Source organism: Gigantopelta aegis, chromosome 9 (assembly GCF_016097555.1).
Source record: "Gigantopelta aegis isolate Gae_Host chromosome 9, Gae_host_genome, whole genome shotgun sequence".
In the NCBI taxonomy this organism is placed as follows: Eukaryota; Metazoa; Mollusca; class Gastropoda; order Neomphalida; family Peltospiridae; genus Gigantopelta; species Gigantopelta aegis.
The window spans coordinates 70,556,578-70,577,366 of NC_054707.1; the positions used below are offsets into that span (position 1 = coordinate 70,556,578).

At 40.1% G+C, this 20,789-nt stretch overlaps 1 protein-coding gene across 1 annotated transcript; it reads right to left on the reverse strand.

Annotated features, from left to right (window-relative positions):
• Window positions 1–15,469: 15,469 nt before the first annotated feature.
• On the reverse strand, window positions 15,470–16,348 carry LOC121381732 (trace amine-associated receptor 4-like). Its single transcript, XM_041511079.1, has one exon. It carries the CDS (start codon window positions 16,346–16,348, stop codon window positions 15,470–15,472), a length of 879 nt encoding a protein of 292 aa, XP_041367013.1.
• Window positions 16,349–20,789: the final 4,441 nt, after the last annotated feature.

The following is a 20,789-nucleotide window of genomic DNA, read 5'->3' on the forward strand; positions in this document are numbered from 1 at the left end:
TTGTATCGTAAATTTGTTGTATAATTTTTATATTGTTGTATTCTATGGCATACGATGATAAAGTGAATTGAAACTGAAATTGGTTCTTGCAATATCAAAAATTACCAACGCAAATTTCATATGGGAGGGGGGGTGGTTCGAATACGATTTTTATGTGAACGAGTGATGTGTAAAAATCTTATTTTCACGAATTGCGAAGCAATGAGTGAAAATATGATTTTTACACATCACGAGTTAGTAACTTTAAACGTCCCTAACCAAACCAAACCAAAATATATAATTATTATTACGATGACATATTTGCTTATAAGTACTTAGCCACAAACGATATATATCTAGATTATATCTATATTTATATGAACACCAACCTGTGGTATGTGTATAACGATGCTCTTAACTATGTACATGTATCTAACGTATGTAGAGTATTTGTAATACACCTTGTTCTTATAGAATTTTATTTATTGGTATTTGTATGTGTTTATTATCAACCATCTTTTCACGTGAATGTTATAAATTGTATTTGTATATATTCCTCCTATGTCGTTGTGCAACGGCCCGAGTGTAAATAAATGCTTCTAAATTATTGTCTTCTTGTTCCAGTCTTTCCAGCAACCTACCTCCAGCAGTGGGTCAAGTGTGGTAATCAATAATTAACTGATTGACTTTACATTTTTTTTCATTTTCAACTTATTTTCGTGCTTATATTCAATTATGGTTCAAGCACGCTGTCCTGTGCACACACCCCAGGTATCTAGGCTATCTGTCCAGGACAGTGGGTTAGTTGTTAGTTGGTTAGTGATTAGTGAGTTTGTTCTATAATTGCTTTGGAAATTAATTCACTTTTTTGTATCTTTCGTTGTCCATATATATATATATATATATATATATATATATACATTTCATTGAATCTTAAAGAACTAAAATCTAAGTCATCTTGTAGTTTTGATTGAAAATTTACGAAACTTGAGAACAGGCTACACAAAATAATATAGAGATTCGTGTATATATAAAGTCCCACTTTTTGAAGGCGAATAGTGAAACATTGCAGAACATTGAAATTTTTCTTTAAAAAATCAGTTTCTTGTTGTCTTTTGAGAGTAAAACTTATTTTCGTACATTATTGACTTTTGAAATGGAGCGTGATACACAACGTAATGTTAAAATATGCTATAGGCCTACCATTGAGAACATACTTAACATTTATTGTAGTTAAAATATGCTATAGGCCTACCATTGAGAACATACTTAACGTTTACTGTAGTTAAAATATGCTATAGGCCTACCATTGAGAACATACTTAACATTTACTGTAGTTAAAATATGCTATAGGCCTACCATTGAGAACATACTTAACGTTTACTGTAGTTAAAATATGCTATAGGCCTACCATTGAAAACATACTTAACATTTACTGTAGTTAAAGGGACAGTCCTGGTTTACAACCATTGTAAAATGTTTCCGACCAATAGAGCCTTTTCGATGACGTAATACATTGTTTCAAATATCAGTGTCTGTATTTACAAGGTGTCTGTTGTTATCCTAATGCTTGTAGTAGCCCAAAGCGGATTTTACCTTCCAGTAATGGGTGTCGGTCCCTTTGATTTTACTCGTGGTGTATCCCATAGTCTGACCTAAATTTTAGCGATTGCTGAATGGCTAAAGAAGGTTACGCCTACAGGTCACATATAGTTCAGCAGGAAGTAAATTAGAACATTGTTTTAAAACGTAACACTTTCACTAACATTACTAATAAAACTACAATATAAATCTGTAATGGGGGCGTGGTACAAGCTAGTTGCATCATCCTTTTCCCGAGAGATTTGTCTAGTTAGACCACGGTTATTGCGGCTGTTGAGTGACGGGTGTAATAGATCTCGGGTCACGCCCTCGATTATTACTTCCGTCACTCAACGGCCGTAAAATCCGTGGTCTAAGTAGACAAATCTCTCGGAAAAGGATGATGTAACTATAACGTATACGACCGCAAACACATTCGATATACAGACACTGGTATTCTAAACAAGAAAACGTATTTAGTATGAAATAGTAGTTGCAAACTCAGGACAGTCCCTTTAACAAAAACAATGTTCAATTGTCCCATTATTTTCATTTCCTACAGCCCATAGTATTGTTTCTTCTAGAATATTATACACTTCTTTATTTCTTCGAGTGTAGTGAAATTGTTAACACTATCTGTCGACTTTCTCGGAGAGAGTCCCATATTGAATAGGCTATAGGGATGCAGTCGGGGGACATACAAAAAAAAAAAAAAAAATCTCGAAATGTTGGGAACTAAGAACGTTTCTGAACAAATAACAAAATGTATTTATCATAAAACAAAAAAAATGCTATGGCTGTAGGAAAATAGCATAGTTGGACTCGACTAATATTTCTTTTAACTACAATAAATGTTGAGTAGGTTTTCAATGGTATAGCTTTTCTGACATATGTTGTATATCACGCGCTATTTTAAACTGCAGAACTTCTGCAATTTGTCATTCGCTTCAACGTTGAATCCTACTCCTATTTTCTGGACTTTACTTTGTTTCATATTGGTACCACTTCGTATCCTCCGGAGCCAGACCCGTCTGCACCACTATACCAACCATGACGACTGGACTACACCCTAGTCTGATATTCTCTTGTTCAGACGGATCCGGCTTCTCCAGAACTGTATTTCCTCACAGCACTACATCTTCCATCTAATGACCGTCACTCTAGGTGTTTTCTTGACGGGATACAACCCATCTCGTCCCTACAAGCTGTGCACCTCAACGGCCTTAACGAGGCCATACACGTGGACATATAGATCGGACTTTAAACTTTTAGGCCATCGTTCAAAATTTCCATTTTTATTTATTATTAAATAGTCCGATCCTCTCTTCTTTTTCTCATTTATTTTTGGACTGTCCTTCTGCTCCAAATTATGTAAATATTCGGCCGAGCAGTCAATTCTTTTTATTTTTGGCTTGAAACTTTTTTCTTTTTTCAATGCTATTAATTTTTTTTCTAATTGCTATTTTAAAAATTCTGCCCATTTTCTCTATCTCTATCCCTCTCTATTAAACTTTGCCACATAAAAACCACAACACCCGGTACACCTTTTCTGTGTAATGGGTGCTGTCTATCTCCCTAAATTATATCAATAATAAATACCAAAAATAATACCCTTTAATCTTTATTAATTATCTAATCATTAAGGTTTTGAGTTTGCTCTCTACAAGTTATCGCAATAATATTCACATATGTAAAACCCGTGTAATTTAGTATTCTATTAATAAACCCAACACACCTATCGGGGCGAATGATTGACCGAAACTGACAAATCAGGTCAGGTCATAGGGTTTTACGTGCACATTCAGAACAAGCTGTTGTAGCGCACGCCTGTCATGGGCACAAGAGCCGGCTCCTCCGTCCATGACAGGAAAGGTGTGTGGGGGGGGGGGGGGAGGGACCGCCTGCACTGGCAGGTGCAAGGGAGCACCAGCAGCCCGACCAAGTAGCAGGGTGTGTGTGTGTGTGTGTGTGTGGTGGTTGTGCTATGGAATTTTGAAAGTAAATGACAGAGCTAGTATAGTGACATTAGTGAATCGAGAGTAGCTCGTTAATTAGACCTCTAAGATGATGTGGTGTCTCCCTAGGTTGCCCATTGGGCCCTTAGAAAGGGCCTGACCTCTTCATGACAACCCAGGGGAGACTCGTGCAATTGTGTTGACACCGGTAGGCAAGGCTTGTTGTTCCGGGGGATTTTGTCCAGGTGTTGTTGTTGGGGTGATCCACGGCGTCCTCCTCGTCAATGTCACCAAGTACCAAGTTACAAATGACAATGACAAATCATTGCGGGATCCGTATTTATACCCCCGCCAAAATCCAGTAATACTGGTTAATATCCAGCACTGCAGAATTATGCATTTCGCAGAGCGGGCTATGCATTCCGCAGTGCGGGTTGGAAAACCAATAACGTCATCTACTACTGTATAACGTCATTAGGCCTTACACGCCTTTACACCTTAATTACTATGCTATAATAAGAACCAAATAAATACAATTAGGCCTATATATACAAATAAATATAAGTTCCATATCAGATATAAGTTGCATTAGTAATATCTGAAATAACTAATATTTACCTAAACTACACAGCATAACGGACGTCAAAAATAGCAGTGAAAGATACCCGGAAGTAACTCTCAAAAATCCAGAACGAGGCTCGTACAAAAGCATGGCTTCGATCTTTTACATTCGTGGCTGTATAAAAATGCCAATTTAACAACTTAATAACACTTGACAAGGTAAGTTATCTGTGACTACTGATAATATAAACACTAATGATTATGTATATAAATGTTATAGGATAAACAAGGCCTTGTTTTATTGTCCGGGCGCAAAGAATTGCGCTGTTCCATGTAAACAAATATAGACTTCGATGTACGTTGGCGCTAAAGCAAAACGGACTTGAATTATAGCTTAATAATTTATCAAAATAATTTACTGGCAATATCGTAATCCCGGGTTCTCACAGTATATGAGCACGTTAAACTAGTTATCTATCTATCTAAATGGCTAAGTCAGAGATTGTGCCATGACGACTGGACTACACCCTAGTCTGATATTCTCTTGTTCAGACGGATCCGGCTTCTCGAGATCTGTATTTCCTCACAGCGCTATACCTCTAGGGGTTTTCTTAACGGGATGCAACCCATGTCGTCCCTACTAGCTGTGCACCGTAACGACCTTAACGAGGCCACAAACGTGGAAATATAGATCGGACTTTAAGACCTTTTAACTTTTAGACCTTCGTTCATAATTTTATGTCAAAATTACCTTTTTTCCTATCCTTTCTTCTTTCTCTCATTTGTTTTTGGACTGTCCTAAAATGCTCCAAATTATATAAATAATTCCATTTTATTTTTGGCTAGTTATCTTTATATATATATATATATATATATATATATACTCTTCAAAAAAAGAAACGCAAAAGGGTACAAATGGGTTATAACTCCGATTTTATGTTTCCTACCGGTTCATGCTTTGTGAATATAAGGTCATTGCATGTCCCAAACACATTCCCACGGTTACATTCGATAAAACGCAGCTACTGTACAATAAAGTTCCAAAATGTGAATATTCGCAAAAACGCAGCCACGTGCAAACCATGTCACCACTGCACGTGCGTTGTCTGCACGTGCAACATGAACACCGACAGTATAAAAGTGCAGGGTGTTCGCTTGCCTGGCCTCTGTATCTGGCCGACAGTTGACAATCCAGGACATGCCACGTCTCAGTGAACCGCAGAGAAACAATGCCATCGGCCGACTAGACGCAGGCGAATCCAGAACGGCCGTTGCCAGGGCATTCCATGTGTCCCCAAGCACCATCTCCAGACTGTGGGACCGTTACCAGCAACATGGATCAACACGTGACCTCCCTAGATCCGGTCGACCACGGGTCACTACCCCCGGGCAGGACCGCTACATCCGGGTACGCCACCTTCGGGAACGATTGACTACTGCCACCTCCACAGCCGCAGCAATACCAGGTTTGCGCAGGATATCCGACCAGACCGTACGGAACCGCCTACGTGAGGTAGGAATTCGTGCCAGACGTCCAGTTCGAGGTGTCATCTTAATACCACAACACCGTCGACTCCGACTGCAGTGGTGCCAGATTCATCGACAATGGCCTCAACTGCGATGGAGACAGGTGTGGTTCAGTGAAGAGTCCCGATTTCTGCTCCGACGTCATGATGGAAGATGTCGCGTGTATAGGCGTCGTGGTGAACGTTATGCGGCAAACTGCGTGCAGGAAGTGGACAGATTCGGCGGGGGTAGTGTCATGGTGTGGGCAGCCATCTCACACACTGGCAGAACTGACCTGGTCCACGTGCAGGGCAACCTGAATGCACAGGGCTACATTGACCAGATCCTCCGGCCACACATCGTTCCAGTTATGGCCAACGCCAACGCAGTGTTCCAACATGACAACGCCAGGCCTCACACAGCACGTCTCACAACGGCTTTCCTACAGAACAACAACATTAATGTCCTTCCTTGGCCATCGACATCACCGGATTTGAACCCAATTGAGCATCTATGGGACGAGTTGGACCGACGCCTCCGACAGCGACAACCACAGCCCCAGACCCTGCCCGAGCTGGCAGCAGCCTTGCAGGCCGAGTGGGCCACCATCCCCCGGGACGTCATCCGTACTCTGGTTGCTTCAATGGGCAGGCGGTGCCAGGCAGTTGTCAACACACGCGGAGGCCACACCCGGTATTGACTCCAGATGACCTTGACCTTGGTGGTGTGTCCTATCACTTACTCACAATGGACTAGAGTGAATTGTGAACAATCCTGCAACATTTGGTAATTATCGGACTCACCATTCAATAATTAAATCAATTCTCCAAATGTTACGACAATGTGGTTTTGCGTTTCTTCTTTTGAAGAGTATATATATATATATATATATATATATATATATATATATATATATATATATCTTTTTTACTAATTGCTATTCCAAACTTTTGTCCATTTCCAATTCACTCCCTCACACACACACACACACACACACACACACACACACACACAGTCACTGGCCAAGTCAGAGATTGTGCCAGGGAGAGACGTGCTTGAACCTTACTTGGATATAGGCACGTTAATATGTTATCCAATCCAACGTTGTGTGATTGTGCATGCAGTATTTTTAGTTACCAATAGCTTAGCAACCATAGCGAAAGTTTTGAATATGAGAAACTATTTTTTGTAAAACCTTTCTTTCTCTATCAGTAAATGAGTTCCGTGTCCTGAAAGGAATACATATAACAACACTAAATAAATAGTTCAGGTAGGTCAATCTTCAACATCTGGCGTATTCAAAACCCTAGTGGTATATGAGCACGTTAAAAGAGTTATCTATCTTCTTCTTCTTCTTCTTCTTCTGCGTTCAAGCTATAGTTGATCATGCTTTAGATTTGGAGTCCGTTGTTCCGTTCGGCCAGTGCTATAACCTGGCTTCATTGTAGAGGACCGGCCTCGGTGGCGTCGTGGTAGGCCATCGGTCTACAGGCTGGTAGGTATTGTGTTCGGATCCCAGTCGAGGCATGGGATTTTTAATCCAGATACCGACTCCAAACCATGAGTGAGTGCTCCGCAAGGCTCAGTGGGTAGGTGTAAACCACTTGCACCGACCAGTGATCCATAACTGGTTCAACAAAGGCCATGATTTGTGCTATCCTGCCTGTGGGAAGTGCAAATAAAAGATCCCTTGCTGCTAATCGGAAGATTAGCCCATGTAGTGGCGACAGCGGGTTTCCTCTCAAAATATGTGTGGTCCTTAACCATATGTCTGACGCCATATAACCGTAAAAATAAAATGTGTTGAGTGCGTCGTTCATCAGTGTCTGCCAGTTTCAGGCGGTGCATATGGGATCTGAGATGGCAGTGACCGGTTCGTAGCCTGAAAATGGTTATCTCTTACTACAGGGTTCGCAGCCCGGTATCAGCTCCAACCCAGAGCGAGTTCTTAAGGGCTCAATGGGTAGGTGTAAGGCCACTACACCCTCTTCTTTCTCACTAATCACTAACCAACTGTCCTGAACAGACAGCCCATATAGCTGAGGTGTGTGTGTGCGTGTGTATGTGTGCCCAGGGCAGCGTGCTTGAATCTTAATTAGATATAAGCACGAAAATAGGTTGAGATGAAATTAAATCAGCTAATTGATTACCATACTTGACCCACTGCTGGAGGTAGGTTGCTGGGAAGACTGGAACAAGAAGACAAGAATTTAGAAGAATTTATTTACACTCGGGCCGTTGCACAACGAGATAGAGGAATATATACAAATATAATTTATAACATTCACGTGACAAGATGGTTGATAATAAACATATACAAAGACCAATAAATAAAATTATATAAGATCAAGGTGTATAACAAAAACTCTAAATACATTAGATACATGTACATATTTAAGAACATCGTTATACACATACCACAGGTTGGTGTTCATATAAATACAGATATAGTCTAGATATATATCGTGTGTGGCTAAGTACTTATAAGCAAATATGTCATCGTAATAATAATTATATGTTTTTGTTTGGTTTGGTTAGGCACGTTTAAAGTTATTAATTCGTGATGTGTGAAAACCATATTTTCACTCATTGTTTCGCAATGGTTTTTACACAACACTCGTTGAAATAAAAATCGGTTTCGAAAAACCAATATACAATATAAAATAACAATAAATATAAATTATTTTTATGGGGGATACAGCTATTCTAAAGAATGACATTTTGCTGAAAAAAATTAGAAAAAATACAAATGTTAGTAATAACACTCATAAATGGGTTACGTAATAAGTGAATTAGTTGAAAACCGATGTTGTATAATAGTAATATTTTTAATTAATGTTTTCAACACGAAATTCACCTAATTGTGGGCTAACAAATATAAAATAAAACTCATCTTCAACATCTCTTCTATCACAGCATTTACAAATACGTTGGTTTCTATTCAAACCAGAATATCTTCCTGTTTAAACATTTAGACAATGAGAGTGTAAACAATATTTTGTTAGCATGTATCTACATTTTGCTAATAATATCTTCGCTAAAATATGGCTGAATAAGAAAAATATCAGTAATGTGTTTGCAGAGAATACATTTTGGAAAATTGTTAAGTACAGATGATGATGATGATAACTAGTTTAACGTGCCCATATACCACTAGGGTTTCGAACACGCCCATCCCGAGTCCGACCTCCGATAAGATCGGTGGCCTGACTCGGGATGGAGGGGGGGGGGGGGGGGGGGGATTGAAAATGGGCAGAATTTTGAAAATAGCAATTAGTAAAAAAAAGTTAACAGAATAAATTTAAAAAAAGAAAAAGGTTACAAGCCAAAAATAAAAAGAATTGACTGCTCGGCCGAATATTGACATAATTTGGAGCATTTTAGAAGGACAGTCCAAAAAACTAAATAAGAGAAAGAAGAGAGGATCGGACTATTTAATAATATTTTAAAAAAAGAAGTAATTTCGACATAAAATTTTGAACGCAGATCTAAAAGTTTAAAGTCCGATCGATATGCCCACGCGAGTGGGCTCGTTAAGGCCGTTTAAGTGCATAGCTTAAAGGGACGAGATGGGTTGCATCCCGTCAAGAAAACCCCTAGATTGACAGTCGATAGACGTTGAAGGTTTAGTGCTGTGCTGAAATACAGATCTTGAGAAGCCGGATCCGTCTGAACGAGAGAGAGTATCAAACTAGATAGGGTATAGTCCAGTCGTCATGGGTTGGTATAGGATACGAGATGGTATCACTATAAAGCAAGGTAAAGTCTAGAAAAAGAGTAGATGGGGCCGACCCCGCTTCCTATTTCTTCTTAGAGTGGGGCGGTCAATCTTCCAGTGCTGCTAGGACAGGCTCGGACATGTAGAGACTAAACGCGAACAACCGTGGCGTTCTGCAGAATGGCCGTCATACGAGTCACGAAAAAAACCAAGTCGACAGTCAGACGAAGAAATGACGTGGAGGCAAGGAATCTCGCTAAAAAAGAATCCAACCTGGTGGTGCAGACTGTCGAAACGAGAAGCGTTCCAGCGTTCAATCAGTTCCAATGGCCGCATACATCCCAGTAGTAAACTTCATTTCGCTGACAAAAACAACGAAATGAAGGACCCCCAAGTCGAGCAAACGAAAGCACGTGCAGTGTGCACAAGCGAAACAAACACGTCTTACCGCGTGGAGCTCCAGACTGGGAATGTTAAGTACAGAGCTTTTTGTATGCAATTGATTTGAATACACTGTTTAAATTGGACAAACGATATTTCATCTTAAATATATTGGCATTCCGAAGCATACACAAAACCATTTTGAGATAATAATTTTCTCACATGATATAATTCCAATTTAATTTACAACGAGGCTTACGTTAAATAACAAATTGAGTTTAGCGTAACTGCTATTAGAATATGGTTATCAAATTTTATCAAGAACAACCAATATTTTATGATAATGAAAGGGCGTGCTACCATCTGGGGAAATCGTCCAAGTTCATAATACATCATACCATTCGTAGCTTTATGAATCTGATTTTGTTTTGATATATCTGGTGCATTGGCAGATCCCCAAACTTGATTAGCATCGTTCATACGAAGCTGTACGTAAATGTTGAACCATTGATACCTTTATAGATATATATACTCTTCAAAAAAAGAAACGCATAGAGCATATTTTTCATAACATTAATTTTGAAATAACACAATAGTGAATGTTTTAGTATTATCTTATTCTATAGCTAGTGGATATGATATCATGCAATTCTGAAGCTGACAAAATGCATGATTTGACGTCAGCACGTGCAAATATGTTTTTCACAATATCCATAATAATGGTTGCAGAGCTCACATTTATCACGTACAAATCATGCACGTACAGCACGTGCACTACCCCTTGACAGAAAATTGAGTTACATTCACACACGCATTATCGATAGTGTCGCTACGTAACGTTCAATTTATGCCCAGGCTGACAGAACCACAACGTAACAACGCAATTGGCCGGATGGAAGCCGGGGAATCGCAATCAACAGTTGCACGTCTTTTCAACACATCTCAGAGTACAATATCTAGGCTTTGGCACCGTTATCAGCAAACTGGAGTGTCACGTGACCGCCCCAGATCCGGTCGTCCCAGAGTTACCACACCGGCACAAGACAGATACATACGTCTACGACATTTACGTGACAGATTCCTAACTGCTTCATCATCAGCTTCTGCCATACCTGGGATGCGAAGAATTTCGGACCAGACCGTAAGAAACCGTTTACGTGAAGCCAATATCCGAGCTAGAAGATCAGCTAGACGGATAATTTTAACCGCGCAACATAGGCGTCTACGGCTTATATGGTGCAGACGTTGTCTGATATGGCGTCGACAGCAGTGGCGAAGAGTGGCTTTCAGCGACGAGTCGCGTTTTTTGCTTCAACGCGCCGACGGCAGAGCTAGAGTTGACCGACGACGTAACGAGCGTTATGCCAATAATTGTGTGCGGCAGGTGGACAGATATGAAGGGGGCAGTGTTATGGTATGGGCGGCCATCACTTACACTGGCAGAATAGACCTTGTACATGTCCCAGGTCATCTAACAGCCCAACGTTACTGCAACGAAATTCTCCAGCGTCACGCCATACCTTTCATCAACGCAGAAAATGTCATCTTCCAGCACGACAATGCACGACCACATAGCGCACGTATAACAACATACTTCCTGAATCAACACAATGTCGGAGTGATGCCATGGCCTTCAAGATCACCTGATCTTAACCCCATCGAGCACCTGTGGGATGAACTAGATCGACGTTTACGGCAACGTAACCCTGCGCCACAAACGCTACCCCAGATGCTCCAGGCTTTGCAACAAACATGGGCTACAATTCCCCAGCCTGTGATTCAAGCATTATTTGATTCCATGCGTAGGAGGTGCCAAGCCGTCATTGCTGCTCATGGGGCTCATACTCGATATTAGTGTCCATGACCGTGACCTTGATACGGTGGCCTAATCCTGTTGATTTGATAGACGATTTCATTCCAAGTGATGATCTGATCATGTTTAACAAGTTTCAATTTTACTGCTCTGGTATTGAGCAAAGATATGATGCTATAAATTTGCAATCCAATCCTAACATATACCAGTTATGCGTTTCTGTTTTTTGAAGAGTTAATAGCCCTTGGTTTCCATTTGGCACTCGACAACCTAGCTTTAAACCTTAGGGAAATTAAGCACACAAACAAATGTATCATCAAACAAAAAACATTGAAGATTCCATTTGTATGTATCATCAAACAAAAAACATTGAATATTCCGTTTAGAGAGTACATGTTGATAGAAACGCTATATAATATATTAAAAGCATTTTCATTTTCTGAATGGTACCGTGCTTATATCCAAAACTGCTACCATTGGAGATAATGCAATAAAACTACTAGTAAAGGGATGTGTATTTGCCGCACGTGGATAGCTATTGGCTATTTAAATGGCTGTATTAGCCGTAAGTGGACAGCCATTGTCGATTTAAATGGCTGTAGTGATTCATATTAAATATAAGTTCCACAATCAATTTTATGTACTCAATCCCCCCCCCCCCCCAAAAAAAAAATTTACGAGTAGTTTTGCAGACATTATATACTCTTCAAAAGAAGAAACGCAAAACCACATTGTCGTAACATTTGGAGAATTGATTTAATTATTGAATGGCGAGTCCGATAATTACCAAATGTTGCAGGATTGTTCACAATTCACTCTAGTCCATTGTGAGTAAGTGATAGGACACACCACCAAGTCAAGGTCATCTGGAGTCAATACCGGGTGTGGCCGTCCACCACGACGCCTATACACGCGACATCTTCCATCATGACGTCGGAGCAGAAATCGGGACTCGTCACTGAACCACACCTGTCTCCATCGCAGTTGAGGCCATTGTCGATGAATCTGGCACCACTGCAGTCGGAGTCGACGGTGTTGTGGTGTTAAGATGACACCTCGAACTGGACGTCTGGCACGAATTCCTACCTCACGTAGGCGGTTCCGTACGGTCTGCTCGGATATCCTGCGCAAACCTGGTATTGCTGCGGCTGTGGAGGTGGCAGTAGTCAATCGTTCCCGAAGGTGGCGTACCCGGATGTAGCGGTCCTGCCCGGGGGTAGTGACCCGTGGTCGACCGGATCTAGGGAGGTCACGTGTTGATCCATGTTGCTGGTAACGGTCCCACAGTCTGGAGATGGTGCTTGGGGACACATGGAATGCCCTGGCAACGGCCGTTCTGGATTCGCCTGCGTCTAGTCGGCCGATGGCATTGTTTCTCTGCGGTTCACTGAGACGTGGCATGTCCTGGATTGTCAACTGTCGGCCAGATACAGAGGCCAGGCAAGCGAACACCCTGCACTTTTATACTGTCGGTGTTCATGTTGCACGTGCAGACAACGCACGTGCAGTAGTGACATGGTTTGCACGTGGCTGCGTTTTTGCGAATATTCACATTTTGGAACTTTATTGTACAGTAGCTGCGTTTTATCGAATGTAACCGTGGGAATGTGTTTGGGACATGCAATGACCTTATATTCACAAAGCATGAACCGGTAGGAAACATAAAATCGGAGTTATAACCCATTTGTACCCTTTTGCGTTTCTTTTTTTGAAGAGTATATAAAATAATATATAGGCAGGGCGGAGCAATAATTCTGAATATAAACAATATTATATTGAGATTTAGGCTATGAGCATTTGTCATGATGGGGGCGGGATTTAACTCAATCGGTTGAGTGCTCGCTTGAGATGTTTGCGTCGCAGGATCGAACCACCTCGGTGGATTTATTCAGCTGATTGGGTTTTTCTCGTTCCAACCAGTGCACCACAACCGGACAAAGGCCGTGGTGTGTGTTTTCCTGTCTGTGGAAAATTACTTATAAAAGTTCCCTTGCTGCATTAAAACAAATGTAGTGGGTTTCCTCTGATGACTACGATGTTTGACATCCAATAGCCGATGATTAATTAATCGATGTGCTCCAGTGGTGTTGTTAAACAAAATAAACTTTTTTTCTTTTTTTGTCATGATGATTTGGGTTTATCATTTTTCATGCTATGGTGTCGTTAAACATTCATTCATTCATTGTCATGATGAATTAATTTCACTTGTGGAATGCAGGAAATTACTTTTCAGGACATCTAGTTTCCAAAAATATCCTTTGGAGCACTCCCCTGAACTCCTCTAGAATTCATTAAAACGCTACAAAAGGAGTCACACCAGTTAGTTAATATTTTAATTTATAGTATTTAGTATATTTCTAGTATATATAGTAACTTTAAAATAATACATAACAAAATGATAGATTAAAAATATATTAGTATTGATATTTGAGATTTTCAGAGGAGCATCCCCTCGGAACGTTCTTACAAACTCGGTGTTTTACGCCCTCGATGTCAGTCAGTGTTCACTTGCTTCCGCCGTGCATGGTGTTCATGTACAAACATCAGTATTTCGATGTTGAAGATAAAGAACCATATATCTCGAGATATCGGTTGGCCAAGATTACTATAATAGTTGTTACTGTATATTATACCATGGGACCATTTCTCGACCTCAAGATATCCTGTAAATACTCTTTTGTTATAAATACTTAGATTGGTCTAAATGATATCGTGTGATTTTAAAAACTGACCTTCATAACTGTATGAATCTCAATTTTGTACTACTTTCGTTTATACAGTAAAACAGGGCCGAACATAGCGGATGTGGCAGGGGCGTAGGCTAGGCGGGTTCGGGGGGTTCGGACGCTGAAGCAAATGGTCCGCTTTCAGAACTAAAACAGTCAGGTTTATACATATGGAGTTTCTGGTGGTGCAAAAACAAAATAGAAAAAGGTCCACTTGGTTCATATTCGACCCCCCCCCCCCCCCCCAGCGGGGTGAGTAGGCAAAACAGGGCGGAACATAGCGGGGTGAGTAAGCAAAACAGGGCCGAACATAGCGGGGGTGAGTAGACAAAACAGGGCCGAACATAGCGGGGGTTAGTAGGCAAAACAGCGCCGAACATAGAGGGGGTGAGTAGGCAAAACAGGGCCGAAAATAGAGGGGGTGAGTAGGCAAAACAGGGCCGAACATAGAGGGGGTGAGTAGGCAAAACAGGGCCGAACATAGCAGAGAGGAGGCGGGAGTAAAATGCTCTGAAGTTGTTACAGGTGTGCAGGGGAGGGGGTTTGGGGGTCGAAATGTTCCCCTGCTTCAAGCAGATTTCTTTTTTTACAATGTAGTTTCCGCGGTAGAATGATCCGACCTCCTAAAATGTTCTCTCACTCTGAGGACTTATAATATAGAATCCCACCGGCGCACAATTATTGCCTGCAAACGTGCCTGTAATAAATGCATGTAAAGTGTGTTTCGTTGGTATTAGTACATTTCCCGTCGAACGAGTTTCCACGGGCTGTTTAATATGCTGTTAACTGACCATAGCAATGAAATGAATAGAAATACGTATTGTTATTTGTGTTTTAGAGGTAACTTTGTAATCCATTTACAGGACGAGTCACGGTTGTTCTCGTTAGTTGTAGCCAAAAGTTGTTTCTAGAATATGAATATAACAGTGGAAGCACGAATCAAGTTTCTGAAAGGCAATTTGACGCCATTATTTGATTGATTTCCTCTTGAAAAGTCCATTAATTCTAAATGCGCCAGCATCAGATCTCTTCTTTTATACTCTAAAGTCCTGTATTTATCTTAATTATTTTACACTAGTTACTGGCGATTAGCTTGAGTGGTCGGTAAACATACATTCCTTTCTTTTCCTTATTTAGTCTCAAGTCAAGACATCAACATTTGACTATTACTATTCATGTTATAAACTGTGTATGATTTTCAAGATACTTTAGCTGTCCTAAGCTGAAGGTTTACGCTAAATAACCCCACTTAATTAGGTTCACCTGTAGTTGAAAACACTGTGCCATTTTCTGAAAGCCTTCTTTTGCAGTTTAAAAGGCATTTAAAAGCTGCTTTAAATTCTGCGCTAAAGATGTAATACAAGAAGGGATTCACCATAGAGTTGAGGTAGCCTAACCACATTACACATATTTTAAGCTGGATTGACCACTGGAACCCTTCGAGAGCATCGCCAATCAATACAACGAAATATGGCAGCCAAAACAGAAAGAAACAGCCAATGACGATTCCTAAAGTTTTTGCTGCTTTTGCACTTTTTCGGGATGCTGCGTAGGTACGTTTTTCAGCGTCTGAGACAGTGGTGTCGTGTATGGCACGCATATGACGGTTTGCTGTCACAAATATCTGCCAGTAACAGTACAACATGACAAGAGACGGCACCCAGAAAGTTAGGCTGCTGAAAAACAAAGCGGACTGAAGGTTTAAGACGAGGGGACAAGCCCCGTCCGATAAACAAGCGACTAAATCTTCTATTCCAATGATATGAAATTCGTTGAAGAGAAATACGCTCCACGCGACGAAGATGATGCTTAAGCAAGCACTGATCACAATGGCGGTCATTTTGGCAGTCAGTTTCGTGTATAGGAATGGCTTGCACACGGCCAGGTACCTTTCAACTGCCAAACAGCACAGTATTCCCATAGAAGCTGAACAAAATATTCCATCAAACATGTTAACGATCAGACAGAACCACTTTCCGAGCAGCCAGCCGCTGTTCCACTCTTCGTACAGACGGAAAGGCATAACAAAGATGGCGAGACTAATATCTGCGCAAGCCACAACTACGACGAACGCGTAGATGCGTTTCTGAAGACTCCTGAACGCCGCCACAGCTGCAATGACGAACATGTTTCCAATTAAAGTTACGAGCGAAAACAATAATATAAATATACAGTACAGTGCTTTCAAGATGGCCGACATTGGTGGCGGCGGAGGCGGGAAGTCCGCCAAGATGACCTGGCAACTGAGTGACGTATTGTTCATGGCAGAGCGGACATCGACTGACGAGTGGACGCTGAAAATAGATAATATATCCCGTTATGATTCACAAACACGGGTCCTAGTCACATGCATCACAATATAACGTAATATGGCATCAAAACCGTCACTATCGGAAATCCGATAACAAACTGTTTGTGACATATGTGCCACAGATACCACACGATAATATGGCATGTCATTAACACTGGCATAGACAGGATTTTATATTGGAGGGGGACCCACTATTGGTGTGTGTGTGGGAGAGGGGGGGGGGGGCTCACACTATGTATATATGTATGTTTGATTTTATAAAATATAATACAGTAAAAAAAAGAAAGAAAAAAGGTTTGATTGGGGGCGCATTTCCCCCGTGTCCCCCTCGCTACGTCACTGGCCAATAACCGAAACAATCGAACAGGTGCCAGCCTTCTGCTCCATTTTATTATGATGGTGTACCCCCTAAACAGGTATTTTTCTTATTATCATGCATTAAATTTAAAGTGATAACTACAAAGACAAAACTTATTAATAATGGACAGAGTACACGGACCTGAAAGGTATATTTGCTTAATAAAAACTCGACGACTTTTATATTATATGTTTTGTTTTTGTTTATTTTTATTTTTTTTGTGACTACTATCATGATACGTGGTATAACATTGTAGCCTGTTTACATATATAGTTAAAACTAAATTATTTGAGGCCGAAGTATATTTGTATATGACATTTCCATTGTGATTACTAATTGCTTGTAGCACGTTTTGTGTTGGCTGCATACTTTCAAATATATGAATACCGTGTTGCCTGTATAGCTACCTGAACATAAATATATGCTATGGCGTGTGTTTCTATCAGAATCACCTAGCCCAGTGGTAAAGCGCTTGAGGTCGGTTTGAGATCGATCCCCGTCAGTAAGCCCATTGGACCACGACTGGTACATCAAAGACTGTGGTATGTGCTATCCTGTCTATGGGATGGTGCATATAAAAGATCACTTGCTGCACATGTCCGACGCCATATCACCGTAAATAAAATGTGTTGAGTGCGTCGTTAAATAAAACATTTCTTTCTTGCCTTCCTTCCTATTAGAATGAAAATAAATTATTGCACATCTTCAATTTACGACAGTCATGGCCAAATGGATGAAAATATCAAGAGAAACCACCGCAACCATATATTGGCTTGCTGTGGATGTTTTATGTGTACTTTCCTACAGACAAAATAACATATCCAAACAAATGATTTATCAGTCGTGGGCTACTGGTTGGAACAGAAAACAATTGTTTTGGCTCAACGGATCGATCCTAAGCATTTTATTTTTCAGCAAACACTTTGATTTCTATATAGTATTTTAAAATATACTTATCTTGATATTTGTATTGTATTGTACTTTTCCCAACAACTCTTTATACTGTGGTTTTAAATAAGTGTATAAATAATATTTCCATATACTTATCTTTTCTGATACCCATAGCCGATGTGTATTTTTTTGTGCTGGGGTGTCGTTAAACTTTCATTCATTCATTCATTCATTCATTTTATTTTTAGCCAGCAGGCGCCAATTAGACGGCCTTTAATATCCCTTTACTACGTACGGTGAACCACTTTGGCCCGGACGATGTCATATCTAGAATGCTGACGTTAAAAGTTAAAGTGTGTTTTGTTTAACAACACTACTAGAGCACAATAATTGATTGACTATCTTATAATGGTAGCACATTCAGGACAGCCCCATTGATGGACTTCAGAGAAGAGCTTTATCACCGGACTACATGGCTTAATTAAGTCGAACGCGTCGTACAATATTCAGTTTGTTTTGTTTAACAACACTACTAGAGCACAATAATGTATTGACCATCTTATAATGGTAGCACATTCAGGACAGCCCCATTGATGGACTTCAGAGAAGAGCTTTATCACCGGACTACATGGCTTAATTAAGTCGAACGCGTCGTACAATATTCAGTTTGTTTTGTTTAACAACACTACTAGAGCACAATAATTGATTGACTATCTTATAATGGTAGCATATTCAGGACAGCCCCATTGATGGACTTCAGAGAAGAGCTTTATCACCGGACTACATGGCTTAATTAAGTCGAACGCGTCGTACAATATTCAGTTTGTTTTGTTTAACAACACTACTAGAGCACAATAATTGATTGACTATCTTATAATGTAGCACATTCAGGACAGCCCCATTGATGGACTTCAGAGAAGAGCTTTATCACCGGACTACATGGCTTAATTAAGTCGAACGCGTCGTACAATATTCAGAGTTTGTTTTGTTTAACGACATCACCAATGCCCGGCGCAGACGAGCGTTTTTTAATGCATGCGTTTTGCGTTAAAAAACGCATCCGTACGAACGCAGTAAAAAAAACGCATCGTGTGCGACCCCCTCTGCGTCGCGTTTTTTTGCGCTGCTTCGATTTTTCAAATATCAAACATGTTTGATGTTAGACACACAAACGCATCCGTCTCCTGTCGCATCCGTCTAAGGACGCACGTATGCGCCTACTTGCGTCTGCGTTGCGTTCACTTTTTTATATTGATTTGTTTATTGTATATATCAATACAATGTCATGTTTACTCATATTAATTTCAAATTAAATATAATGTTCATTGTGGCATGCACATATCCTAAAAAATCACTTGGTTATTATTTTGCACCATCAACTCAGTTTGCACGAGCTATTTACTTGTGTAGGGCCCTATGTGGGATTGGGTGTATCTGTATATCTATAATAATTATACCATTATAAAATACACACATTAAAAACAAATAATACAGGAAAACAAAATATATATACTAGTATCATGTTTAATTTTATTTCAGAGAGAAAAAATAACAACACGTATAAGATCATTGCGTGATAGATACGAAATTTTTTTAAAGCCTTCACCAAGTGGAAGTACAGGAAAAAACCCCACTCCTAAAAAAACATTGGATATTGGATAAATTAGCTTTTCTTCAGCCGCATGTGACATCTCTGAGGCCTACGTCTACAAATTTGCAGTGATTCAGTGATGAATAGAACTGTGGAAACAGACCCGACCATTAAAAATGACTAACATGTAGATGTTTCAACACAAATAATTTCCAACTGCTCATCTTTGAAATAGATAAAATAAAAAAATATAAATTATTGCAGTCATTGTACTATGCCTAATAATAATAATTAAAACAAACAATTGTGAAATAACAAAGATTTGTATCGTAATAGTATATTGTACATAATGTTTTAAATAAAATTTATTATGTTTTAAAATGTATTAATAAATTGCATTTAATCTTTGTTATTTTTCCTAGAGTAAAATATAAATAAATTAATTAATAAAAGAAATCGTCAGTGGATCGCAGGAACGCATCGCAGGTAGGCGCACACGGATGCGTTAAAAAAAACGCTCGTCTGCGCCGGGCATTACGAGGCCCTCTCCTCTATAGGTTGCACTATACCAATTAATTTCCGGCTGGGTCGAAGTTCGAGGTGCACCGATCTTTTGATAGAGAAGTTAACACCACAAGTCCTGTGATTGGTTATAAATGTGAGTGTGTTGGTTGTAAAAAAAATAGTTTCATCTGGGCTAAAAATGTATGCAATTTTATTTGATGTAGTACCACCGTGTCAAGTAGCCTTGTGCTTGGAACATGTATGGGGTACCTGTAAAACAAAGTACTCAGATTTTGTGCGAAACTAGGGGTGTTGCAGAAACATCTGGTTATACCGAAAATGAGCCATGAAAGGTACCATTTTCTGCAGTTAATACTTTGAGGTAGGGGTTGTAGTACTGATATTTATGGGTCACAGTTTGGTTGATATATTGCATATAGTGTTTTTAAACACAAACGTTAACATGGTCGCCTATGGGATTTGAATTTGTATAGTCCAACCCTCAATGTGCTTAATGCCCGGCGCAGACGACCGCTTTTTAACGCATGCGTCTGCGTTAGACTCAACGCAGACGGATGCGTCTCGGTCGTGATATATGCAGTCCTGTCTATAAAGAAGCATATATAACAAAATCCTTTGCTGCTGTTCGGTATTGGAAGCCTATGTGGCGGCAATCAGGTGTTGTTGCTTTTGTTTGTTTGTTGTGTTTGTTTTTCTGACTGACTGAATGATTGAATGAATGAAATATTCACGACCGTCTAACACGAATAAAAACATCGAACACTGGATGTACAAAATAAACCACGCACTTACACTTACCTGCCTCTTTCCAACACTCCTGCAGTTGGCCACACGTACTGTGGCTTTATATATGGGTTTAGTAATGACTTGCTGAAAGTCGTTAGGAAAACACA